Source organism: Triturus cristatus, chromosome 11 (assembly GCF_964204655.1).
Source record: "Triturus cristatus chromosome 11, aTriCri1.1, whole genome shotgun sequence".
Taxonomy (NCBI): Eukaryota; Metazoa; Chordata; class Amphibia; order Caudata; family Salamandridae; genus Triturus; species Triturus cristatus.
Genome location: NC_140594.1, coordinates 20,095,503 through 20,118,715, shown reverse-complemented (window position 1 = coordinate 20,118,715; position 23,213 = coordinate 20,095,503). Strand labels below are relative to the sequence as shown.

Below are 23,213 nucleotides of genomic sequence, written 5' to 3'. Positions count from 1 at the left end.
TCAGGTATCCCGGCGCTGAGCAGGTGTGCGCGTCTATCCCTGCCTAGGGTAGGCTGGTTAATCACCCACGCAGGTATCCCGGCGCTGAGCAGGTGTGCGCGTCTAACCCTGCCTAGGGTAGGCTGGTTAATCACCCACGCAGGTATCCCGGCGCTGAGCAGGTGTGTGTGTCTAACCCTGCCTAGGGTAGGCTGGTTAATCACCCGCAAGGGTATCCCGGCGCTGAGCACGTGTGCGTGCCTCGTTCTCCCTAATGTAGGTTGGTTAATCACCCACGAGGGTATCATGCTGTTGAGCAGGTGTGCGCGTCTAACCCTGCCTAGGGTAGGCTGGTTAATCACCCGCGAGGGTATCCCGGCGCTGAGCAGGTGTGCGTGTCTAACCCTGCCTAGGGTAGGCTGGTTAATCACCCACGCAGGTATCCCGGCGCTGAGCAGGTGTGCGCGTCTAACCCTGCCTAGGGTAGGCTGGTTAATCACCCACGCAGGTATCCCGGCGCTGAGCAGGTGTGCGCGTCTAACCCTGCATAGGGTAGGCTGGTTATTCACCCACGCAGGTATCCCGGCGCTGAGCAGGTGTGCGTGTCTAACCCTGCCTAGGGTAGGCTGGTTAATCACCCATGCAGGTATCCCGGCGCTGAGCAGGTGTGCGCGTCTAACCCTGCCTAGGGTAGGCTGGTTAATCACCCACGCAGGTATCCCGGCGCTGAGCAGGTGTGCGTGTCTAACCCTGCCTAGGGTAGGCTGGTTAATCACCCATGCAGGTATCCCGGCGCTGAGCACGTGTGCGTGCCTCGTTATCCCTAATGTAGGTTGGTTAATCACCCACGAGGGTATCCCGGTGCTGAGCAGATGTGCGTGCCTCGTTCTCCCTAATGTAGGTTGGTTAATCACCCACAAGGGTATCCTGGTGCTGAGCAGGTGTGCGCGTCTAACCCTGCCTAGGGTAGGCTGGTTAATCACCCACGCAGGTATCCCGGCGCTGAGCACGTGTGCGTGCCTCGTTCTCCCTAATGTAGGTTGGTTAATCACCCATGAGGGTATCCTGGCGCTGAGCAGGTGCGCATGCCCAGACCTTTCTATGGTAGGTTGGTTAATCACCCAGGAGGGTATCCCGGCACTGAGCAAGTGTGCGTTCCTCGTCCACCCTATGGTAGGTTGGTTAATCACCCGCGAGGGTATCCTGGTGCTGAGCAGATGTGCGTGCCTCATCCTCCCTATGGTAGGTTGGTTAATCACCCAGGAGGGTATCCCGGCACTGAGCACGTGTGCGTGCCTTGTTCTCCCTATGGTAGGTTGGATAATCACCCGAGAGGGTATTCTGGCGCTGAGCAGGTGCGCGTGCCTCGTCCTCCCTATGGTAGGTTGGATAATCACCCGCGAGGGTATTCTGGTGCTGAGCAGGTGCGCGTGCCTCGTCCTCCCTATGGTAGGTTGGATAATCACCCGCGAGGGTATTCTGGTGCTGTGCACGTGTGCGTGCCTCGTTCTCCCTAATGTAGGTTGGTTAATCACCCACGAGGGTATCCTGGTGCTGAGCAGATGTGCGTGCCTCGTTCTCCCTAATGTAGGTTGGTTAATCACCCACAAGGGTATCCTGGCGCTGAGCAGGTGCGCATGCCCAAACCTTTCTATGGTAGGTTGGTTAATCACCCAGGAGGGTATCCCGGCACTGAGCAGGTGTGCGTTCCTCGTCCACCCTATCGTAGGTTGGTTAATCACCCGTGAGGATATCCTGACGCTGAGCAGGTGTGCGTGCCTCGTCCTCCCTATGGTAGGTTGGTTAATCACCCACGAGGGTATCTTGGCGCTGAGCAGCTGTTTGTGCCCAGACCTGTCTATGGTAGGCTGGTAAATCACCCAGGAGGGTATCCCGGCACTGAGCAGGTGTGCGTGCCTCGTCCTCCTTATGGTAGGTTGGTTAATCACCTGCGAGGGTATCCTGGCGCTGAGCAGGTGCGCGTGCCTCATCCTCCCGATGGTAGATTGGTTAATCACCCGCGAGGGTATCCTGGAGAAGAGCAGGTGTGCGTTCCTCGTCCTCCCTATGGTAGGTTGGTAAATCACCCACAAGGGTATCCTGGCGCCGAGCAGATGTGCGCGCCTCGTCCGCCCCATGGTAGGTTGGGTAATTAATGCGAGAGTGTCCTGGCACTGAGCAGGTGTGCGTGCTTCGTCCTCCCTATGGTAGGTTGGTTAATCACCGACGAGGCTATCTTGGCGCTGAGCAGGTGTTTGTGCCCAGACCTGTCTATGGTAGGTTGGTAAATCAACCAGCAGGGTTCCCTGGCACTGAGCAGGTGTGCGTTCCTCGTCCTCCCCATGGTAGGTTGGTTAATCACCCGCGAGGGTATCCCGGCGCTGAGCAGGTGCGCGTGCCTCGTCCTCCGTATGGTAGGTTGGTTAATCACCCGCAAGGGTATCCCGGCGCTGAGCAGGTGCGCGTGCCTCATCTTCCCAATGGTAGGTTGGTTAATCACCCATGAGGGTATCCCAGCGCTGAGTAGGTGCTCGTGCCTCGTCTGCCTCGTCCTCCCTATGGGAGGTGAGTTAATCCCACGCGGGTGTATCCCGGTGCTGAGCAGGTGCACGTGCCTTTTCCTCCCTATGGTAGGTTCGTTAATCATACTCGAGGGTATCCCGGCGCTGAGCAGGTGCGCGTGGCTCGTCCTCCCTATGGTAGGTTGGTTAATCACCCGCGAGGGTATCCTGGTGCTGAGCAGGTGCACGTGCCGTGTCCTCCCTATGGTAGGTAGGTTAATCACCCGCGAGGGTATCCCGGAGCTGCGCAGGTGCGCGTGCCTCATCCTCCTTATGGTTGGTTGGTTAATCACCTGCGAGGGTATCCCAGCGCTGAGCAGGTGCGCGTGCCTCGTCCTCCCAATGGTAGTTTGGTTAATCACCCACGAGGTTATCCCAGCGCTGAGTAGGTGCTCGTGCCTCGTCTGCCTCGTCCTCCCTATGGGAGGTGAGTTAATCCCCCGCGAGTGTATCCCGGTGCTGAGCAGGTGCGCATGCCTCGTCTTCCCAATGGTAGGTTGGTTAATCACCCATGAGGGTATCCCAGCGCTGAGTAGGTGCTCGTGCCTCGTCTGCCTCGTCCTCCCTATGGGAGGTGAGTTAATCCCACGCGGGTGTATACCGGTGCTGAGCAGGTGCACGTGCCTCTTCCTCCCTATGGTAGGTTCGTTAATCACACCCAAGGGTATCCCGGGGCGCTGAGCAGGTGTGCGTGCCTTGTCCTCCCTATGGTAGGTAGGTTAATCACCCGCGAGGGTATCCCGGCGCTGAGCAGGTGCGTGTGCCTCATCCTCCTTATGGTTGCTTGGTTAATCACCTGCGAGGGTATCCCGGCACTGAGCAGGTGCTCGTGCCTCGTCTTCCCAATGGTAGGTTGGTTAATCACCCACGAGGGTATCCCAGCGCTGAGTAGGTACTCATGCCTCGTCTGCCTCGTCCTCCCTATGGGAGGTGAGTTAATCCCCCGCGAGTGTATCCCGGTGCTGAGCAGGTGTGCGTGCCTCGTCCTCCCTATGGTAGGTCGGTTAATCCCCCGCGAGTGTATCCCGGTGCTGAGCAGGTGCGCGTGCCTCGTCCTCCCGATGGTAGGTTGGTTAATCCCCCGCAAGGGTATTCTGGTGCTGAGCAGGTGTGTGTGCCTCGTCCTCCCTATGGTAGGGTAGGTAATGGAAAAGCCAGACCTCCAGCTTATGGCAGAATTCAAAAAGAGAGGACAGTGCTTAATTTGAGCATGTAGTTTCTTGTGTTCAGCACACGGTGGCGCTGTCTGGCTACTTCAGAGATGATTACAACAATGGTTCGTTATTAATTCAATATACATTAAAAATGACAATTACCTGCCACCCAAGCCATTCTTGTAGCTTTGGGGGCCTGGAATAGTCTGCATTGTTGCACTTGTAGGAGTGTGATGGGCAGTAGTTGTGTTGTCACCATCATTGACTGCATAGCAGGGGAAATGCGTGGTGCAAGCTGCAATGGCCTCCTGTTGAGAGCCCGGCACTTATTTTTTTTTTCACAAATTAAGCACTGGAGGAGGAGGGTCTGATGTGAAATGGGGGAGGGGTGGTTCCACGTTTACGAGCGATGGAAGAGAACCCCCATCCTCCTGATCTGGTTCACTATCACACCTCTCTCCTCTTTTCTCCCTCTCTGATCGCTGTCTCTCTACCTCCCCCTCCCTCTCACAGTCGAAGCTTCCTAGCGCCTGCTGAAATGAACCTCTGGGAACTGGGGACAATGACAGAGGCACCAGGGCCCTGGACTCTCAAGACCGGCCTGGGGAAATGCCCGGTGGAATCGATGGCCCGCCCGGCCCTGGTGCATTTGGGTGACTGCGGCAGGCCCATCCACGGCAGGAAAGATCTAACACTTAGAAAGCTGGAAGCTAAAGAGAGACCTGCATGATGGATGTCCCCTGTTGGTGCGAGTGATTGTACAGAGAGAGTGAGACCGAGCGAGTGAATTCAGCAGTCTCCAAGAAAAGTGGGGGAGGAAGGGCATTGTTTATGCGTCTACGAGAAAACTGTGTGTATTCTACAGGGGCGGTATGTCCTGCTGAATATCTTTATTCCTCTGTCCACCACCCCCTAAAGCAGCCCGGCTGGGGCTTTCCCATGTGTCCCATAGGCCAGGGTAGCCCTGGCGTGGATATGAAGCACAGGTAAGATCAGTGTGTGTGCCGAAACTGCCAGACTTCACAGGAGGAGGGAGCTCCCTCACAATCTGGAGGAGGGAGCTCTCTCACAACCTGCTCTTGTCCTAGAACAGGCAGACTTCACAGGAGGAGGGAGCCCCCTCAAAACCTGTGCTTATCCTATAACAGGCAGACTTCACGGGAGGAGGGAGCCCCATCACAACCTGCGCTTATCCTATAACATGCAGGCTTCCACAGGAGGAGGGAGCCCCCTCACAATCTGCTCTTGTCCTAGAACAGGCAGACTTCACAGGAGGAGGGCTCCTCCTCACAACCTGCACTTATCCTATAACAGGCAGACTTCACAGGAGGAGGGAGCTCCCTCACAACCTGCTCTTGACCTAGAACAGGCAGACTTCACAGTAGGAGGGCGCCTCCTCACAACCTGCGCTTATCCTATGACAGGCAGACTTCATAGGAGGAGGGAGCCCCCTCACAACCTGCTCTTGTCCTAGAACAGGCAGACTTCACAGGAGGACGGAGCCCCCTCACAACCTGTTCTTGTCCTAGAACAGGCAGACTTCACAGTAGGGGAGAACCTCTTTACAATCTGCTCATGTCCTAGAACAGGCAGACTTCACAGGAGGAGGGAGCCCCCTCACAATCTGCTCTTGTCCTAGAACAGGCAGACTTCACAGGAGGAGGGAGCCCCCTCACAACCTGCTCTTGTCCTAGAACAGGCAGACTTCACAGGAGGAGGGAGCCCCCTCACAACCTGCTCTTGTCCTAGAACAGGCAGACTTCACAGGAGGAGGGAGCTCCCTCACAATCTGCGCTTGTCCTAGAACAGGCAGACTTCACAGGAGGAGGGCGGCCCCTCACAACCTGCGCTTATCCTATGACAGGCAGACTTCCACAGGAGGAGGGAGCCCCCTCACAATCTGCTCTTGTCCTAGAACAGGCAGACTTCACAGGAGGAGGGAGCCCCCTCACAACCTGCGCTTATCCTATAACAGGCAGACTTCGCAGGAGGGGAGAGCCTCCTTCAGACCCATTCCTAGCCTGTGACAGTCAGACTTAAGAGAAGGAGTTTGCCTCTTCCAACCCCATCTCTAATCCTGTGCCAACTGCACATCAGAGGAGCAGGCGGAGTCCGTCGGATGCGCTTTATCCTGTGACGGTCAGACTTGAGACTATCACAGATAATACCTCAGAGGAGGATGAAGTCTTCTCTAAGACTAATCTGTTGCCCTGTGACAGTCGAACCTCAGTCGATGAGACAGCCTCTCTGCATAAGGTCTGATCTGCTGCCCCCACAGAGGCTTCACTGAGGGCCTGACTCATGAAGAACCTCCGCACTCATGGCTGAGGCTCCGCACTCATGACAGAGGCCACGCAGTCGTGGGGGAGTCTCTGCACTCATGGCAGAGGCCCTGCACTCGTGGCAGAGGCCCCGCATTTGTGGGGGTGGTCTCCACTCCAGTGGCAGAGGCCACGCAGTAGGGGGGAGTCTCTTGCACTCATGGCAGAGGCCCGCATTTGTGGTGGTGGTCTCCACTCCCATGGCGTAGGCCACGCAGTCATGGAGGAAGTCTCCGTACTCGTGTCGGAGGCCCGCAGTCACGGGGGAAGTCTCTGCACTCGGGCAGAATCTCCGCAAAAGGGATTCTCATTATGTAGATTCCACCCCGAGTGCAGAGACTCCCCCACAACTGCGGGGCCTACGCCACGAGGGCGGAGACTCCCCCACAACTGCGGGGCCTACGCCACGAGGGCGGAGACTCCCCCACACCTGCGGGGCCTATGCCACGAGGGCGGAGACTCCCCCACAACTGCGGGGCCTACGCCACGAGGGCGGAGACTCCCCCACAACTGCGGGGCCTACACCACGAGGGCGGAGACTCCCCCACAACTGCGGGGCCTACGCCACGAGGGCGGAGACTCCCCCACAACTGCGGGGCCTACGCCACGAGGGCGGAGGCCCTTGTGTCGGAGGTCCTTTGTGAATCAGGCCAGTGTTTGTGAAATCACACTTCACAGGAGGAGGCAGCCTCACTATGACTCGGATCTTATAAGTGGGACAGTCAGACCTCACAGAATGAAGCTGTCCCTCTCTGACTAACCTCTCAATGAACACAGGGATCCACCCTTATGGGAAATATAGAAGTGTTCCTCCAGACTACGTGTGTCTCCTACAATGGTGGAAAGCACACAGCTTTGTTTAAATACGCCTCACCCCCCAAAAGGACCCTTGGTGGCATGCTTCATCATCGGGGTCTTCCCGCCCCGCTGAGGGATGGGGCACGCTGCGACCTACGACTACATGGGCGCACTGGTTACGGAAAACAATAGTATGTGTGGTGTAGGAGCGTGAGTGAAAGGTGAAAAATTAAAATATACCTGGCTCTGTAGAAAAAATACATTTTAATGTTTGTTTGAGCTGGTATCGTTAAAAGTGCGGAATGAGATGGAGATACAATGCCTTATTGAGCAGTGTCTCCTGTGTCGACGTGTTTCGAAGCCCTTCCCTGGCTTCTCATCAGGACCTAGAAGAGATCCCTTCTACACTCAAATCAAAACAACTCTGTATTTACATATAATCCTAAGTGGTGCACAGAAATTTAACATGCACAGTATACTTTACCCCTGTAGGTATATTGCTGAATGGGTTCTGGAAAAATAAAAACAGAGTTAAAATAAATAACCCATCTAAACTGCACCATATGTGGTGTTGACCTGTAAAGAAAAGTGATATATTTCGGAGACAGACGATACAAAAACACACACACACAAAACATATTGTGTTGTTTTTGTGTGTGTGTGTGTATGTTTTTGTATTGACTCATCTCGCCGGCATAACACAGCACTGATTACCTATCATAACGAATAAAGATAAGAAAAATATATCACCTAACTTTTTAACCCCTTCCGTTGCATTGCTGAATGTTTTTGTCTATAGAGAGAGTATAGATCAGAGATCTCTTGCCCCTGGAGGCGGTCTAATGCAGAGAGCGCCTGTCCACTTAGGGCAGTATACTACACACAACTCCTGGGTCTATGGGGCAGTCTGGTGGTGGCAGTTTATAGAATGCAAGAAAGAAAGCACGCTAAGAGGATGTTATATCCAAAAGGTAGATTTATTCTTCAGTTCAATCTGGACGGTAGCATTTGAGAATAAGATGGTTGTAGTAGTATCGGCCTCACCGGAAGCAGCATCTCTGCCGCTCAGCCCACATGCAGTAACTGACTTTTCATTCAACCATACACACGCGAACACTCTGTGACATCACTCACACAATGGCTGAGCAGCAGAGTACAGAACACAGAGAAAGGACTAAACATAATGAAGGCAGAATACCACACAGTTCCTTTCAGTAGGGCCCGTCTAATGCAGAGCGATCCTGCAAGTGGGGCAGTATAATGCACAGAGCTACTGTTCATTGGGATGTCTGTCTCAGAGAACTCCCTACAGAGGGGAACAGCCTAGGACCGAGCGTCTCTGCCCATAGGAGCATACTAGTGTCAATAGTATCTAGAAATAATGAAAAAAGAGCATTTAATCAAATATAGTACATTTATAGATTATAAACAATATCAAATTCATGCGATTTGAAACAAAATTTAAGTGCGGAGAGTATTGAAATTTCTTTTCTTCATATAAACTTTATTTTCATTTCCAAATCAGAAGCATAAAGCATGGCCAACGTGTTTCATCAGGGATGTGAATTAGACCACGAAGATCAGCAAAGCAATCTACGAATGTGAAATCCTGAAAGCCAAGGATCTCGTGTCCACGGTCAGACGGACGGTACTTTGGGCACGACTTCATATGATACTGGCATGGATAGAAGGCAATAATCCTTAAAAATAGAGAAGACATTGGTGCGATTAGAATATTGACGCATACTTATATAGATCACGAAACCTGTTTGTTGATTTACAAGAGCTGTTCCCAAATTGGATATATGTATTATTAACAAGACGTCACGAGCCCCTGGCCGTAGAGGGAAGGTATAGTACAGAGGGCAGGTGTAGTGCTGAGAGCTTCTAAGAGGCAGTAATATTCAGAGAGCCCCTGACCATAGAGGGCAGGTATAGTGCAGAGAGCAGGTATAGTGCAGAGACCAGGTGTAGTGCAGAGAGCTTCTAAGAGGCAGTAATATTCAGAGAGCCCCTGACCATAGAGGGCAGGTATAGCTCAGAGCACTTCTGTGAGGCAGTAATATTCAGAGAGCCACTGGCCACGATGGCAGGTATAGTACAGAGGGCAGGTATAGTGCAGAGAGCTTCTGTGAGGCAGTAATATTCAGAGAGCCCCTGACCATAAAGGGCAGGTATAGTGTAGAGGGTAGGTATAGTGCAGAGAACAGGTATAGTGCAGGGAGCAGGTGAAGTGCAGAGAGCTTCTGTGAGTTAGTAATATTTAGAAAGCCCCTGAACATAGAGGGCAGGTATAGTTCAGAGCGCTTCTGTGAGGTAGTAATATTCAGAGAGCCCCTGGCCACAGCGGGCGGGAATATTGCATATGTGAAGCAGTAATATTCATATAGCCCCTGGCTACAGGGGCAGTTATAGTGCAGAGAGCTTCTGTTGATGTAGTAATATTCAGACAGCCCCAGGCCACAGGGGGCAGGTATAGTGCAGACTGCTTCTAAGATGCAGTAATATTCAGAGAGCTACTGGCCGTAGGTGGAAGGTATAATGCAGAGAGCTTCTGGGAGGCAGTAATATTCAGAGAGCCCCTGGCCATAGAGGGCAGGTATAGTAGAGAGGGCAGGCATAGTGCAGAGAGCTTCTGTGAGGCAGTAATTTTCAGAGAGCCCCTGACATTAGAGGGCAGGTATAGTGCAGAGACCTTCTGTGGGGCAGTAATATTCAGAGAGCCCCTGGCCATAGAGGGCAGGTATAGTGCAAAGAGTGTATGTGAGGCAGTAATGTTTAGAGAGTCCCTGACTACAGAAAGCTTCTGAGAGGCAGTAATATTCAGAGAGTCCCTGAGCACAGAGGGCAGGTATAGTACAGAGGGCAGCTGTAGTGCAGAGAGCTTCTTTGAGACAGTAATATTCAGCCATTCCCCTGACAGTAGAGGGCAGGTATAGTGCAGAGAGCTTCTGTGAGGCAGTGATATTCAGAAAGCCCCTGGCATGGAGGGCAGGTGTAGTACAGAGGGCAGGTACAGTGCAGAGGGCTTCTGCGAGGCAGTGATATTCAGAAAGCCCCTGGCATGGAGGGCAGGTGTAGTACAGAGGGCAGGTATAGTGCAGAGAGCTTCAGTGAGGCAGTAAAATTCAGAGAGCCCCTGGACACAGAGTAGTGTGCTAATGTTTCAGGCCATTTTCTGTGGATATTATATTTGGAGGGAGATGCACCAAAGATAGGCAGCCGTCCTTTTGAATGTCTCAACTATGCAGATGACATAGCAGTGATGGATTAAACTCCCAATGGGCTGAATAATAAGCTGATAGATTTTCAGAAATACATGATGGCACAATTCTTGAAGATCAATGTCTCTAAAAGTAAAGTTTTGATATTAAATTGTAATTGAAGCAGAAAATTATGTAATTTTAAGTGGAAAATTGGTCATGCAAAGTTAGAGGTGGTAGATTCTTTCCTCTATTTAGGGAAATTAATAAGGGGCAATACAAAGAATACGCCTCATATTGAACGTAGCGCTTGTAAAGCGGTATCACATGCAAATGGCCTACGTAGTTTTGATAGTGCAGTGGGTCAAAGACATTTTATACATCTGTTTACTGTTTTTAAAGCAAAAATCCCTTCAACTTTACTATATGCTATTGAATTAATTCTAGTAAAGGACTGGAGTTTCTTAGATAAGATTGAAGGCCATATTTTACTTAAACTATGTAATTTTAACTCACTAGTCACAATAGCTGCTATTAGATTGGAATTTGGTTTGATAAGTTATTTTATTCACGGTTTAGCCAGGATATTGCGCTGAGGATATCAGTTAAAAAATAGTGAGTCATACACACTAAGAGGTTTTATGTGTCAATAACGTTTTGGAGGTACTGTGGGTAAATATTCTCTTTCTCGTGACTTCTCTCTGGCACTGAAGGTTTTCTGTGCACAGGAAGAGTCAGTGATTTCCCTCCCGCTTCTAGAAGGCAAATCCTTTTTTTAAAAAACCACAAGTTGTATGATTAGCTATAATAGTGATGTTACATTTTGCAGTTCAAAAGAAAGGTTAAAGATAATAGCCAGGTCGAATAGACCGAGAGTCTCTCAGAAATACTTATCCTGGAACTTAGAACATGGTACATGGTATTCGACGATGCATTCCGGACCTGGATCATGTCTTGTTTGTCTGCCCAGCATTGGTTCTGTGTCGTTGGCTATCGCCGATGTTTTTACAAAACTGTATCAAAAACGTAACATCAGCACATGAACTTCTTTGTGTCCGAAGAATGAAGCGGTTTGCGTAAAATTATTCAGCTTTTTTACAGAGTTTATGGACATATTTAAACCTTTATTATGTCTTATTTAAGTAGGTTCTCCATTTAGATACATGGCTCTCCTTCCAATAACGCTGTTAATCTCTGGGCCTTGGTGTCTCTAAGGTTAATGGAGTCTTAGTACTATTATTTTCAGATTGTATTTTGCACGTGTTATGGCTGCTATCCAACTGTGGTTTGCACAATTGGGATATATTGTACTCCCACACTTTTGCTGCTATCCTAATATTTAATTTTGTTAAGAAGCTGTTAGTATCCAATGCTGAATATTATTCTAGAAATGTGCACATGTAGTTGCTGCTATTCAAAGCGTTTTTGCACAAAATTAGAATATATTTAGCTTTTAGGTTTTGTTGTTAAAGGAAAATGTATTGTATATTCAAGTATGTTGGTTGTTTTAGAATGCTTTCCTGTTTTCAACGAGCAGCTGTTGTGATGCACATTACTCAAAATTGAACCTGTCATAAAGCTACTATCGTTGAATGCGGATCGAAACGTGTGCCATGGGCTCTGTGGAGGGTTTATCAGGTCATTGTAGCTGCTTATTTGTCTCGATGCTAATAGCCTTTATTTACATCTGGCTCCTTGAAGTCATTGATTCTATGCATCTATGTTACGTAAGCGAACAGTGTTAGACTGGCTATGAAGGGCTTCGATGTATTTACAATGGACTGAGAAATGAACTGGGCTTATACTTTATTTTATTTAATATGTGATAATCATATGTATATTTTATGAGGATCTCATTGGAGATCCAAATCTTTAATAAATATTGAATTGAATTGAGAAGCAGTAATATTCAGAAAGCCCCTGGCCACGGAGGGCAGGTATAGTACAGAGGGCAGGTACAGTGCAGAGAGCTTCTGCGAGGCAGTAATATTCAGAGAGCCCCTTGCATGGAGGCCAAATATAATACAGAGGGCAGGTGTAGTGCAGAGGGCAGGTATAGTGCTGCGAGCTTTTAAGAGGCAGTAATATTCAGAGAGCCCCTGGCCACGGAGGGCAGGTATAGTGCAGAGAGCAGGTATAGTGCAGAGACCAGGTGTAGTGCAGAGAGCTTCTAAGAGGCAGTAATATTCAGAGAGCCCCTGGCCACGGAGGGCAGGTATAGTACAGAGGGCAGGTACAGTGCAGAAAGTTGAACCTGTAATGATTCAAACATATCCTTTGTTGGGTAGTTTGTAGATTTTTGAAGTGAACATATAACCCACTGAGCAGTGTTATTCTGCTTTGAGCCTTGTGCCCAGAGTGCAGAGAGCTTCTGTAGGTGCAGTAATATTCAGAAAGCCCCTGGTCATAAAGGGCAGGTATAGTACAGAGGGCAGGTGTAGTGCTGAGAGCTTCTGTGAGGCATTAATATTCAGAGAGCCCCTGGCCACAGATTGCAGGTCAGATACTCCCAAGGCTCTGTGTTATTCATGGCAGCCGCCTGTCACCGCTTCTGCAGGCCCCATCGCCACCCAGACACACCTGCACATCCCTGGCAGGGTCACGGGTTGTGTGGCTGCCACCTATTGTTTTATTTTACTTTTTCATCTGCCTCGTTTGTATCTGTAACGTGTAAGTATGTAAATGTCCTCATGTGATGTACTGGGTTCTATTGTGACGCTCCCACACCTTTGGGTAAAGTCCGCGCTATATAAAATTGCATTAAATAGAATTAAAATGTTTTTTTTTTTTTAAAACGGGTTCAGCTCTGGACCTGTTCACTCAGCCCCCGCCCCCCCCCCCCACCTGCAGAGGAGGAGGGTCTGTAGTAGGGGATGAGCCATCATTTGGTACCCCATACCTCAGGTGGTGAGTGTGACAGGATGTGTGGAGGTGCAGTGCAGTGCCAGAGACACCTGCACACCCCTGGAAGGTACACAGGGTCAGCACTGGCTCTGCACACTCACCCCCCTGCAGAGGAGGGGGCGTGTGGTAGGGGACGAGCCAGCACTTGGTACTCCATACCATACCTTAGGTGGTGAGTGTGACAGGATGTGAGGAGGTGCAGTGCAAGGGACACCTGCACACCCCTGGCAGGATCACAGGGTTAGCTCGAGCTCTGCACACTCACCACCCCCTGCAGAGGAGGGTCTGTTGTGAGGGTTCTTCACACATGCCTCTGCCTTATGTATGGGTTCTGTGTGTATGAGGGTGCCTTGCACTGCTGCTGCTCACACATGTACAGCATGTATGAGGGTTCTTCACACATGCTGCTGCCTCAGGTATGTGTTCTATGTGTATGATGGTGCCTTGCACACCTTCTGCCTTGTGCACCTGTTTTGTGTGCACATGGCTGCCTTGCACTGCTCCTGCCTCTTCTGTGATTATGGGGGTGCATTGCACTGCTGCTGCTCATACATGTGCAGCATATATGAGGTTTCTTCACACATTCTTCTGCCTCGTGTATGTGTTCTGTGTGTATGAGGGTGCCTTGCACTGATGCTGCTCACACATGCACAGCATGTATGAGAGTTCTTCACACATGCTTCTGCCTCGTGTATGTGTCCTGTGTGTATGAGGGTGCCTTGCACTGCTGCTGCCTATTCAGTATCTGTTCTGCATGTACATGGTTCCTGGCACAGCTTCTGCCTCGTGCACCTGTTTTGTGTGCACAAGGCTGCTTTGCACTACTCCTGCCTCTTCTGTGAGTATGAGGGTGCATTGCACTGTTGCTGCTTACTCAGTGTTCTGTGTGCACAAGGGTGCCTTGCACTGCTTATGTACATGTTCTGTGTGTGGGCGGGTGCCTTACACTACTGCTGCCTCGCGTAAATAGAGTGCTTAACTTGAGCCGGTGGTGGCAGGTGGTGGACACCCACAGTTATTTCTGGGACTGGCATTTATTGTTTCTACATAAGATATTTACAGAGGGCGTAAAAGAGAAAAACACACAGATCGGAAAGACGGAGAAAGAGAAAGAAGGCAAAACCATCACAAAGGGAGAAAGCAGAAACCTGCACGAGTGAGATGAAGGTGCAGGGAGTGTCTGGTGATCGATTAAATAGGCTTGAGGTGGGTTCTAGACTACCAGGCGTGGTTTTCGGCATTCCAACATTTAATAGCACTGGCCGCGGGCTTCTGGGCAAAGCTCCGGGCAGCGGCACTCTTTCTTTTACAAAATAAGCACTACATATATGTTCTGTGTTTCACTGCTGCTCCCTGGCATGAATGTTCTGTGTGTACTGGTGTCTTTGCAAAACTGCTGCCTCACATACATGTTGTGAGTGTACTAGGGTGATTGCACTGCTGCCTTCAGGCATACAAGTCCTATTTGTACGTGCACTGCAGCTGTCTCACATACATATTCTGTGTGTGGGAGGGTACCTTGCTTTGATGCTGTTTCACAAATATGTTATGTGTGTAGGTGGGTGTTTTGCACTGTTGTTGTCTTATGTAGATGTTCTGTGTGTGGGAGGGTGTCTTACACTGCTGCTGATTTATCACATACACGTTCTGTGTCTAGGTGGCTGTTTTGCACTTCTGCCACCTCACATACATGTTCTGTGCCATGTGTACTAGGATCTTTTCACTGTTCTTGTCTCACATACATGTTAAGAGTGTAGGAGGTTGCCTTGTACTGCTGCTTTCTCACATATATGTTCTGTCTGTTGGAGGGTGATTTGCACTGCTGCTGTCTCACATACATGTTCTGTGTGGGAGAGTGCCTTCCTCTGCAGCTGTATCACATACATGTTCTGTGTGTAGGAGGGTGTTTTGCATTGCTACTATCTTGCATACATGTTCTGTGTGTGGGAGGGTGTCTTACACTGCTGCTGATTTCTCACATACATGTTCTGTGTGTAGGTGGCTGTTTTGCACTGCTGCCGCCTTGCATACATGTTCTGTGCCATGTATACTAGGATCTTTGCACTATTCTTGTCTCACATCCATGTCCTGTGAGTAGGAGGGTGTTTTGCACTCGTGGTGTCTCACATACATGTTCTGTGTGTAGGAGGGTGCTTTGCACTGGTGCTGTCTCACATACATGTTCTGCGACTAGGAGTGTGCTTTGCACTGCTGCTGTCTTATATACATGCTCTGTGTGTAGGACGGTGTTTTGCACTGGTGGTGTTTCACATACATGTCCTGTGAGCAGGAGGGTGCTTTGCACTGCTGCTGTCTCACATACATGTCCTGTGAGTAGGAGGGTACCTTGCACTGCTGCTGTCTCACATACATGTTCTGTATAGGAAGGGTGCTTCGCACTGCTACTATCTCACATACATATTCTGTCTGGTAGGGTGCTTTGCACACGTGTGTATGAGGGTGCCCAGTACTGCTGCTGTCTCATGTACACGTTTAGTGTGTAAAAGGTGTTAGCACTTGAGCTGCCTCGTGGATGGTGAAGCTGCACACAGTTTTCATGCATGCCTGTTCTCCCTTTCATAAAACACACGATAGGAATTAAACCCAGCCCGGGCGGTGAAAAAGCGCAGCTCCGTCTGTGGGAGGCCGAGCTGTGGTGGAAATGCCTGCTGTGTAACAGAGCCGCGCCCACAAGCAGTCTGTGATGATGATGTGAGCTGTGATGAATTTAGACAAAGCTCTGTGTGCAGACTAAACAGACACAGGCAGCCCTTCATCCACGATTTACACGTAATCCCTTCACCTGCGGTCAGTGTGTCAGATGCACCGAGCTCCCCTCGTTCTTAGCTGCAGGTGTCAAGAGAGATTACCAGCTCTTTAAAGCATCTCTCACTGACCGCTGGTAGGGTTCACAAACTTGTAAACCAGATTACCAGCTGTTTAAAGCAACTCTCACTGACCGCAAAAGGGATCTCAAACATGTAAACCAGATTACCAGATGTTTAAAGCATCTCCTGCTGACCATCAGCAGGGTCCACAAGCTTGTAAACCAGAGTACCAGCTGTTTAAAGCATCTCTCATTGACCAGCAGAAGTGTTCACAAGCGTGTAAACCAGATTACCAGCTGTTTAAAGTATCTCACACAGACCGCCAGAAGGGTTCACAAGCATGTAAACCAGATTACCAGCTGTTTAAGGCATCTCTCGTTGACCACCAGAAGAGTTCACAAGCTTGTAAACCAGATCGCTAGCTGTTTAAAGCATGTTTTACTGACTGCCAGAAGGGTCCACAAGCTTGTAAACGGGATTACCAGCTGTTTAAGGCATCTCTCACTGACCGTCAGAAGGGTTCACATGTTTGTAAACCAGATTACCAGCTGTTTAAAGCATCTCTCATCTGTTTAAAGCATCTCTCACTGACCGCCTGAAGGGTTCACAAGCCTGTAACCTCCCCCCTCCACCCCTCCCCCTCTCCCACCCCTCTTGTGATAGGCTGCCAGACACCCCAGGCTGCGCCTACATCCGGGCAGTGATAGTAGCAGAAATACAGCTGCAAAGATACTTTGGCTACCCCTGTTACCACCAGTAGAAAACTAACCACTGATTATAAACCCATTCCCACCCGCGACCCTAATTACAGAAACCCTCAGACAGGAAAGGAAGCATACTGTCCGAAACAAGGCCGTCTTTGAGCACCGTCTAAACCTGATGCATGTTTACTGTCCATTGATGCATTGTTACTGCCCTGTGGTGTCAGCTGCTAATGCATGCATTCCGGAGTACATCCGGGGAGTGGTAGTCTGCCAAAGCCCCTTTGTCATCACAGGGAGGACAGATAACTGTCTACCAGTCTGGCATCTTTTGTACTTGACTCTCACAGGAACAAGGAAGTAACAAAGTGACAAGAATGTGACGTGAAATACCATTTACCATCACAGGACATTGATAGTTTGTTTATAGAACACTCAGACACGTCTGCAGACATGCACTGAACACATGCATTGCAATGAATAAAAAAGCACAGTGGGTGCATACCTGCATGGTAGTCATGCCAACTTCACGTCCAATCAGCACGCGGGCGTCCGGCAGCTTGGCGATGTGCGGGTCCTCGAGCTTCATGAAGTCACTCACCAGGTCGGTGATGTCATACTGCCACTCGGGCCCCAGGAAGTGCGTCATCTGCCCCGAGGCGCCCGCCTCTTCCGCCACGAACTGCGCCAGGACGCGCACCATGGCATGCTGGTACTGCAGGGTGCACCCTCGGCCCCGCCGATCGTCTTCATCATCGTCCTCACTGTCTCTGGTGGGCCTGGGAACAAAACAGGACTTAAGCATTGGGGTCTGGACAGCTGTGATAAGCTTAAAGGATCCACAGGAGACAGGTAAGCTTACAAGAGGTTTATTCCAATAAAGAGCAGACACCCACGATCGAGGCTGCCGATGCCTGCGTAGACCTCTGGAAACTGAATTGACGTCTCCAGACTCCCGCAGACTTCGTTCCAGCATCGATGGTGGAACAACAATTAAAACATGCAGTTAGCTCGTGGCAAAGGAGAGCCACGCGTGACACCCAATACCACAACTTCTCCCTCCTTAACAAAGTGAAAACACAGATAACAACATTAGAAAAAACAAAGAAAAACATGAATTACTCAAAGGGCACATATTTTAGCTTAAAATATAATCATTGAACTTTGAAGGTATTTTCCTCAAGCGACTGCCCGGCACTGCATTATCTGAGACAACTCTTCCAGAGTCTGTGGAATCATCTTTGAACGTTCCCTCAACAACAGACAAAGGCTCAAGTTGCTCATGAGAGGTATCACTCTTAGAATTTGTAAATATTTTGTTGCTACTGTCAATCAGGGGCTGAGAAGCAACTGGGGTTGAATCGTGCCACCAACTAGACCAGCCACAGGTATCGAACTCTCTTTTGTTGAGTTTCATTAAGGAACAAGCTCGTGTATTTGAGAGTCGAACCAGCGACCTCTTATTCCACCAACCCCTTTCACCAAGTAGAGCAGCTCCTTTACTTACATTTGTTACCAGAACTGGTGAGGAGAACTTTATCAAACCCTTGCTGATCTTTCTGGGATTTTAAAAACCTTTCCCCATCATCTTGCCTAAACTTCATAGTTTCCTGTTTTTGTGCAACATGAGACAAGTTTGTTGAGAAGCCAATCTGGACATAAATCTGTATGAACTTTTCTCCCTCTCAAAAGAGTAAAAGGTGAAACCCCTGTAGTAGAATGAGGTGAGATGTTATAGGACCACATCTTGGTGTCAACAACATTCTGAACATCCTGGCAAGACGAGAGAGCTGCTTGAATACCTTCCTTTACCAATCTGTTTGCCCTCTCAACCAACCCATCAGAGGATGGTGAATCCAACGCAACTTTAAAATGTGTTACATCATTGCTTGCCAGGAATGTACACATCTTGTGAGAAACGGAATGTGTACCATTATCAGTAACAATAATGGAGGGTGAATCTTCAATTCCAAATACTCTTTTCATGAACTTGATTGCATTACCTGTACTTGGTGAGTCTCAAAACATGTGATCAATCCATTTCGAGTGAGAATCAATCATCAAGATTAAAAACCTTATATTACTGGGCAAAGCATCATAGCGTCCCGACAGACCTTGTTCCAAGGTTTGACTGGAAAAGGAACAGGGTGCATTGGTGTATTCATCAATTTCCATTTTTTGTCTGACAGAAGACATTCTGAACAAGAGTCTGTACAAAACTTAACCTGAGCCTCTAATGAGGGCCACCAGTAAGAAGATTTAATAAGTTGTGACGTTTTAGAAACACCCAGATGGCCACGATGCGCTGACTGAATAATGTCTCTCGTAAAACACTTTCTGGCGGGACAAAAAAGTCATGCTGCATGACCATATCATTAACAAGTGATAACTCTCAGGCAACCATGGCAAAAGCCCTAAATTCTCCAGTCAATTTCCTGCTTTCCGGCCAACCAGGGCTTTAAGTGGGCCGGGTCTGTCCGGGTCTGAGCACCGGCAGTTTTTTTTGGGGCCCTCGAAACGGGTCTCTATCGGGCTCTATTTTCGTGGCTACTAAAGGTAGTCCGTTCTTTATTTTTTTTTTTCGGACCCGTTTTGAGGGCCCAAAAAAAAAACTGCCGGTGCTCAGACTCTGTAAGCGCATAAGACCTTACATCGTGTGGCGCCAGAGGCCGAAGTTAATATGCAACCCGTAATCGCCCTAGTTGCATCACACATTGTTTGTTTCCAGACGATCCGACGACACTGGGTGCCTCTGCCCTTAGAGTGGCAGCACCGAATACTAGCATTCTGTATTTCTGGGGCTTGCGGTAGACAAGAAAAGGCATATCCCTCTGCAAACACGACCTTACCTTCCAAATGATGCACGTAGGAGCTCTGTGCGGCCCACTCATGCATCAGACTGACAGACCAGTCACTCCAAGCCTGAAGTCTGCACAGTTGGCTAAGAAAAAACGCCCAGGAGCACCTAACTCCGATCAATACAATGCAACATCTCTATCACTGTCTGTGCACCCTCAGACGGACATTGCCTTCCATTCCTCCATAACGAGTGGAAGTACTTGGACTCAGGCCTTTAAGTTGGACGGGTCCTCTCGGTCTCATACCCATTAGTAATAAAAAACTGACTTGAAGCCGTTCCCTACCGGACCCCATATTCGTGTCCTTACATTTACAGGCAACCACACGCCTTGCTTATTCAACAATAACTGTAAAAACCCAAAGGTAATCCATATCAATATTGCAGTCTCTGATTACATTTCACATATATTAGTTCATCTCTCTTTTCGTAAGTGTTTGTTTTTGCTGTCTGTGTTTCTGTAGTTTTTGTCATGCAGCTCTTGTATAGAGCACAGTGAACTGAGTTGCCTCCATATGTCTGGGTGTGAATTCATGTTGTAGTTGGGTCTTTATGGCAGGCCACTATTGAGAGCTCTGTAGTAGGAGTTGAGTGCAATGCGAGCTGCTCACGGTGACCATCAGTGACTCATGTAAAAGTGTTCAGAAAACATGCACATCTGATCCTTGGCCTAATTGCAGAGCACAAAGAGTGACAGTCACTTATGCACCAGTTGTGATTTTGTGGGAAAGCTTATAAAGAAAGTGCACAGGTATCGCAGTATTGTCAGTATCACAGCAAGGCGCAATGCTTACAGGGGAATGGTTGGGTTTTGTGTGGGTGGGATGGTGAAGTGGAGGAGATGAAGAGTATATGCACAAAGATAGCCAGAAGACCAGCGCTGTAGTGGAAAGAGGCGACTCATGAGAGATGGAGATGGAGGATGTCAGAAAGATGGGAGTAGAAAAGGCCGCATAGAGTGAGAGACTGCAGGGGGGAATGGTTTGAAGGGGAGAACTGGAGTGATTGCGATACTGAAGGTCATTACCCAATCCACAGACTAATTTTTAATTCACAGTCTCATATTTTCAGAATGGAAACATTTTCGATTTTACTTATTCACAATAAAGTCATTGTTTTAGCTTATTTATTTGACACTGCTAACAAGCTCTGTCAAAGACAATATGTTTAGCTTGCTTTAAGTTTTTGTCCATTGTTGTGTTCTATGCCTGAGAGCAAGAACGGAGAGCTCACAGAGTCATCCGAATACTGGTCAGGTGGCATGCTGTGTGACACAGGATTTTAGTTTATGATTTAAGCCTTATTCTTCATTACTTTGGCTGCACCCCTTAGAAGGGATTCCTAGTTACACTTCTTTGGCCACACCTTTATTACAGACCCTGGGCCACCTTTTCAGTCCACTTAAAGCACTGTTTGGGACCACCACTAGTGTACTTTGGAACACAGATCTGTTTCTCCTAGCAGTCAGTTATTACATTAGTTCAATATGCCGATTCAGACCAAACAGGCATTTTTTTTTTTTACAAAAGGGTAGGCCCGCTTCTTTTCTCTGATTCTTCTCATTCATTAGATTGCGAGTAGAGCTGAGATGGGAGTAGATTAGTTGAAGGCAGTGGAAAACCATCATCCTACTGATGGGAATATGCCTTGTTGGATAGAGTATATACTTGGGCACACAACAGGAAGTAAGGGTATCTCGATCACACTTGCAAATTGGTCAAAATGCAAAGCCCTTTTAAACTAACAGATTGTTGTTGAAGGGTTTTTGTTATTTTCTATTAAAGAACATATAGGGATGGCTCCCTGTAGGAAGGAGACAGTAACTTGAATACACATCTCACTATACATAATAAGATGTATATAATTTCATTAATACTGTTACTTTTACATTCCAGTCTGCTACTTCCACTCTCCAGTACGCCCAAAAAGATTTTAGCCCATACCTCTTTCCATCCTTTATCTGAATTATCTGAATTTAAGGGTTCAATTTTCAAACCTATTTGTGATTGTAAGTCCAGTTTACATGTGCATATGGTTTGATATATGAATGCAAATTCACCAAATGTAAATATGCTCCTGTAACAGGGTTTCCCCATGTATAATAGTACACTAATATGTAGTTAATAGAATACAGGGAAAATCTGTTGCCAGTGGTGGGGGCATTCGTGAGCAGTGTTTCTGTGGAAAGTTTTTGAAGAGGCTGTGACCTCTAGAGTTAGTGGGTAATTACACACCTTTCCACAACCCAGGGCTTTAAGTGGGCCGGGTCTGTCCGGGTCTGAGCACCGGCAGTTTTTTTTGGGGCCCTCGAAACGGGTCTCTATCGGGCTCTATTTTCGTGGCTACTAAAGGTAGTCCGTTCTTTATTTTTTTTTTTTTCGGACCCGTTTTGAGGGCCCAAAAAAAAACTGCCGGTGCTCAGACTCTGCCCACTGTTGCTGCACTGTTAGGCAGTGCTTTAAATGGAAAAAAAGAAGTGCCGGTACTCACCAACTTGATAGGGGTGAGCCTGGGAGGTGCGTGTCTGGGGGCGTGGCTTCAAGGCAGCCTTGTACACTATCAGCATTTTCTTCTTCAATGTTCAAAGTGCCTTTGACCAAGTTCTGCCCATAGCTGCAGGGTGTAATTAGCGTTTGTTGTAACTATATATAGCGTGAACTTAGCCCGAGGGCATTAACATGAGAAGCAGAAGTTTTACGCGAAAGCAGACTTTTTTTTTTTTTCAAGGCACTCTGACAGACAACGGATCTGCAAACTTTCCCTATAACTCACAGCGCGACAGTTCCAATGTCGAGACCTCTAGCTTAGAAAAACACAGGTGTCTTCCTGTCCTGTTGCGCTGTCAGGGTGTGAGCAGGGCCGGCCTGTTTTAACACCTCATTGTCCCTTTCTTCGCGCTCCATTCACCGTCTCACCCCTGCTGATACACACACCAACAGACCCATCACCGTGAGGCAGCTAAACTATCGGTGATTTAGGTGAGCTGGGGAGGTCCCGAGGCGTTTGGGTTCAGGGGGCAGTCACTGCTTAGCTCAACTCAAAAAGGACCCCCTGCTGCCGCATTTCAGTCTCTATTAGCAAGGGCGCCAAATTTCTCTCCACCTAAGGCGCTATCTTATCAAATGCCGGCTCGGAGTGTAGGGCTGCAGCCGCAACCTAGCGCCGGAATCCACTCGACATTAACTGTCAAGCACCCATAACCTAGAGACTGACCACAGCATGCCACTAGGAGTACCGGTACTCTCTTAACACAAGGAGAAGTCCCGGTACTCAATGGGAGAACACGGAGAAGTGCCGGTACTCATGATTTTCTTAAGCACACAGTGCTAGTTATTTTGATTTAGACCACGCCCCTACCCGGATAGGCCACGCCCCTTCAAGACATTAACCACGCCCCTTTTAGAGCACCCCCAGTTTTTTTTCCCACTTAAAGCACTGTGGCCAACCCTTTACAATGAATTCCTTGACTTGTTTCAAATTGTTGTCATTGTTATAAGCTTCCAACCAAGACTGCTCTGAAATGAGGGAACACTCTTCAACAACATCTAATGTCGCTACCACACATTCATTGTCCATACCATCCGAAAGATTCAATTCATCATCCAAGGCCATGCGTGATAAGCAGTCAGCCCTGAAATATTTTCCACCTGAAATATGTTTAATGTAAAAATGAAACTCTTGTAGTCTGGACAATAACCTCACCAACCAAGCTGAAACTTTACCTAATCCAGCACCATTTTATATGTGCATGAGAGGTTGTGAACGGTGAATATCTAAAATTCACGTCCTCAAATGTAGTTTTTAAAGTTCTCAATTGCCCACACACAAGCCAGTGCTTCGCGTTCGATGGTACTATAATATTTTTCCGATAACTTCAACATTCTCGAAGCAAAAGCTATTGTGTGTT

The 23,213-nt window shown here is 48.6% G+C and overlaps 1 protein-coding gene across 1 annotated transcript in view; it reads right to left on the bottom strand.

Annotated features, from left to right (window-relative positions):
* LOC146783165 (transmembrane protein 132C-like) overlaps nt 1-23,213 on the bottom strand; it is a 1,355,452-nt gene that overhangs the window by 144,442 nt on the left and 1,187,797 nt on the right. Inside the window, exon 7 of the mRNA XM_085636355.1 lies at nt 16,955-17,228. Coding sequence (XP_085492481.1) covers nt 16,955-17,228 — 274 coding nt within the window. The remainder of the gene's footprint in view (nt 1-16,954; nt 17,229-23,213) is intronic.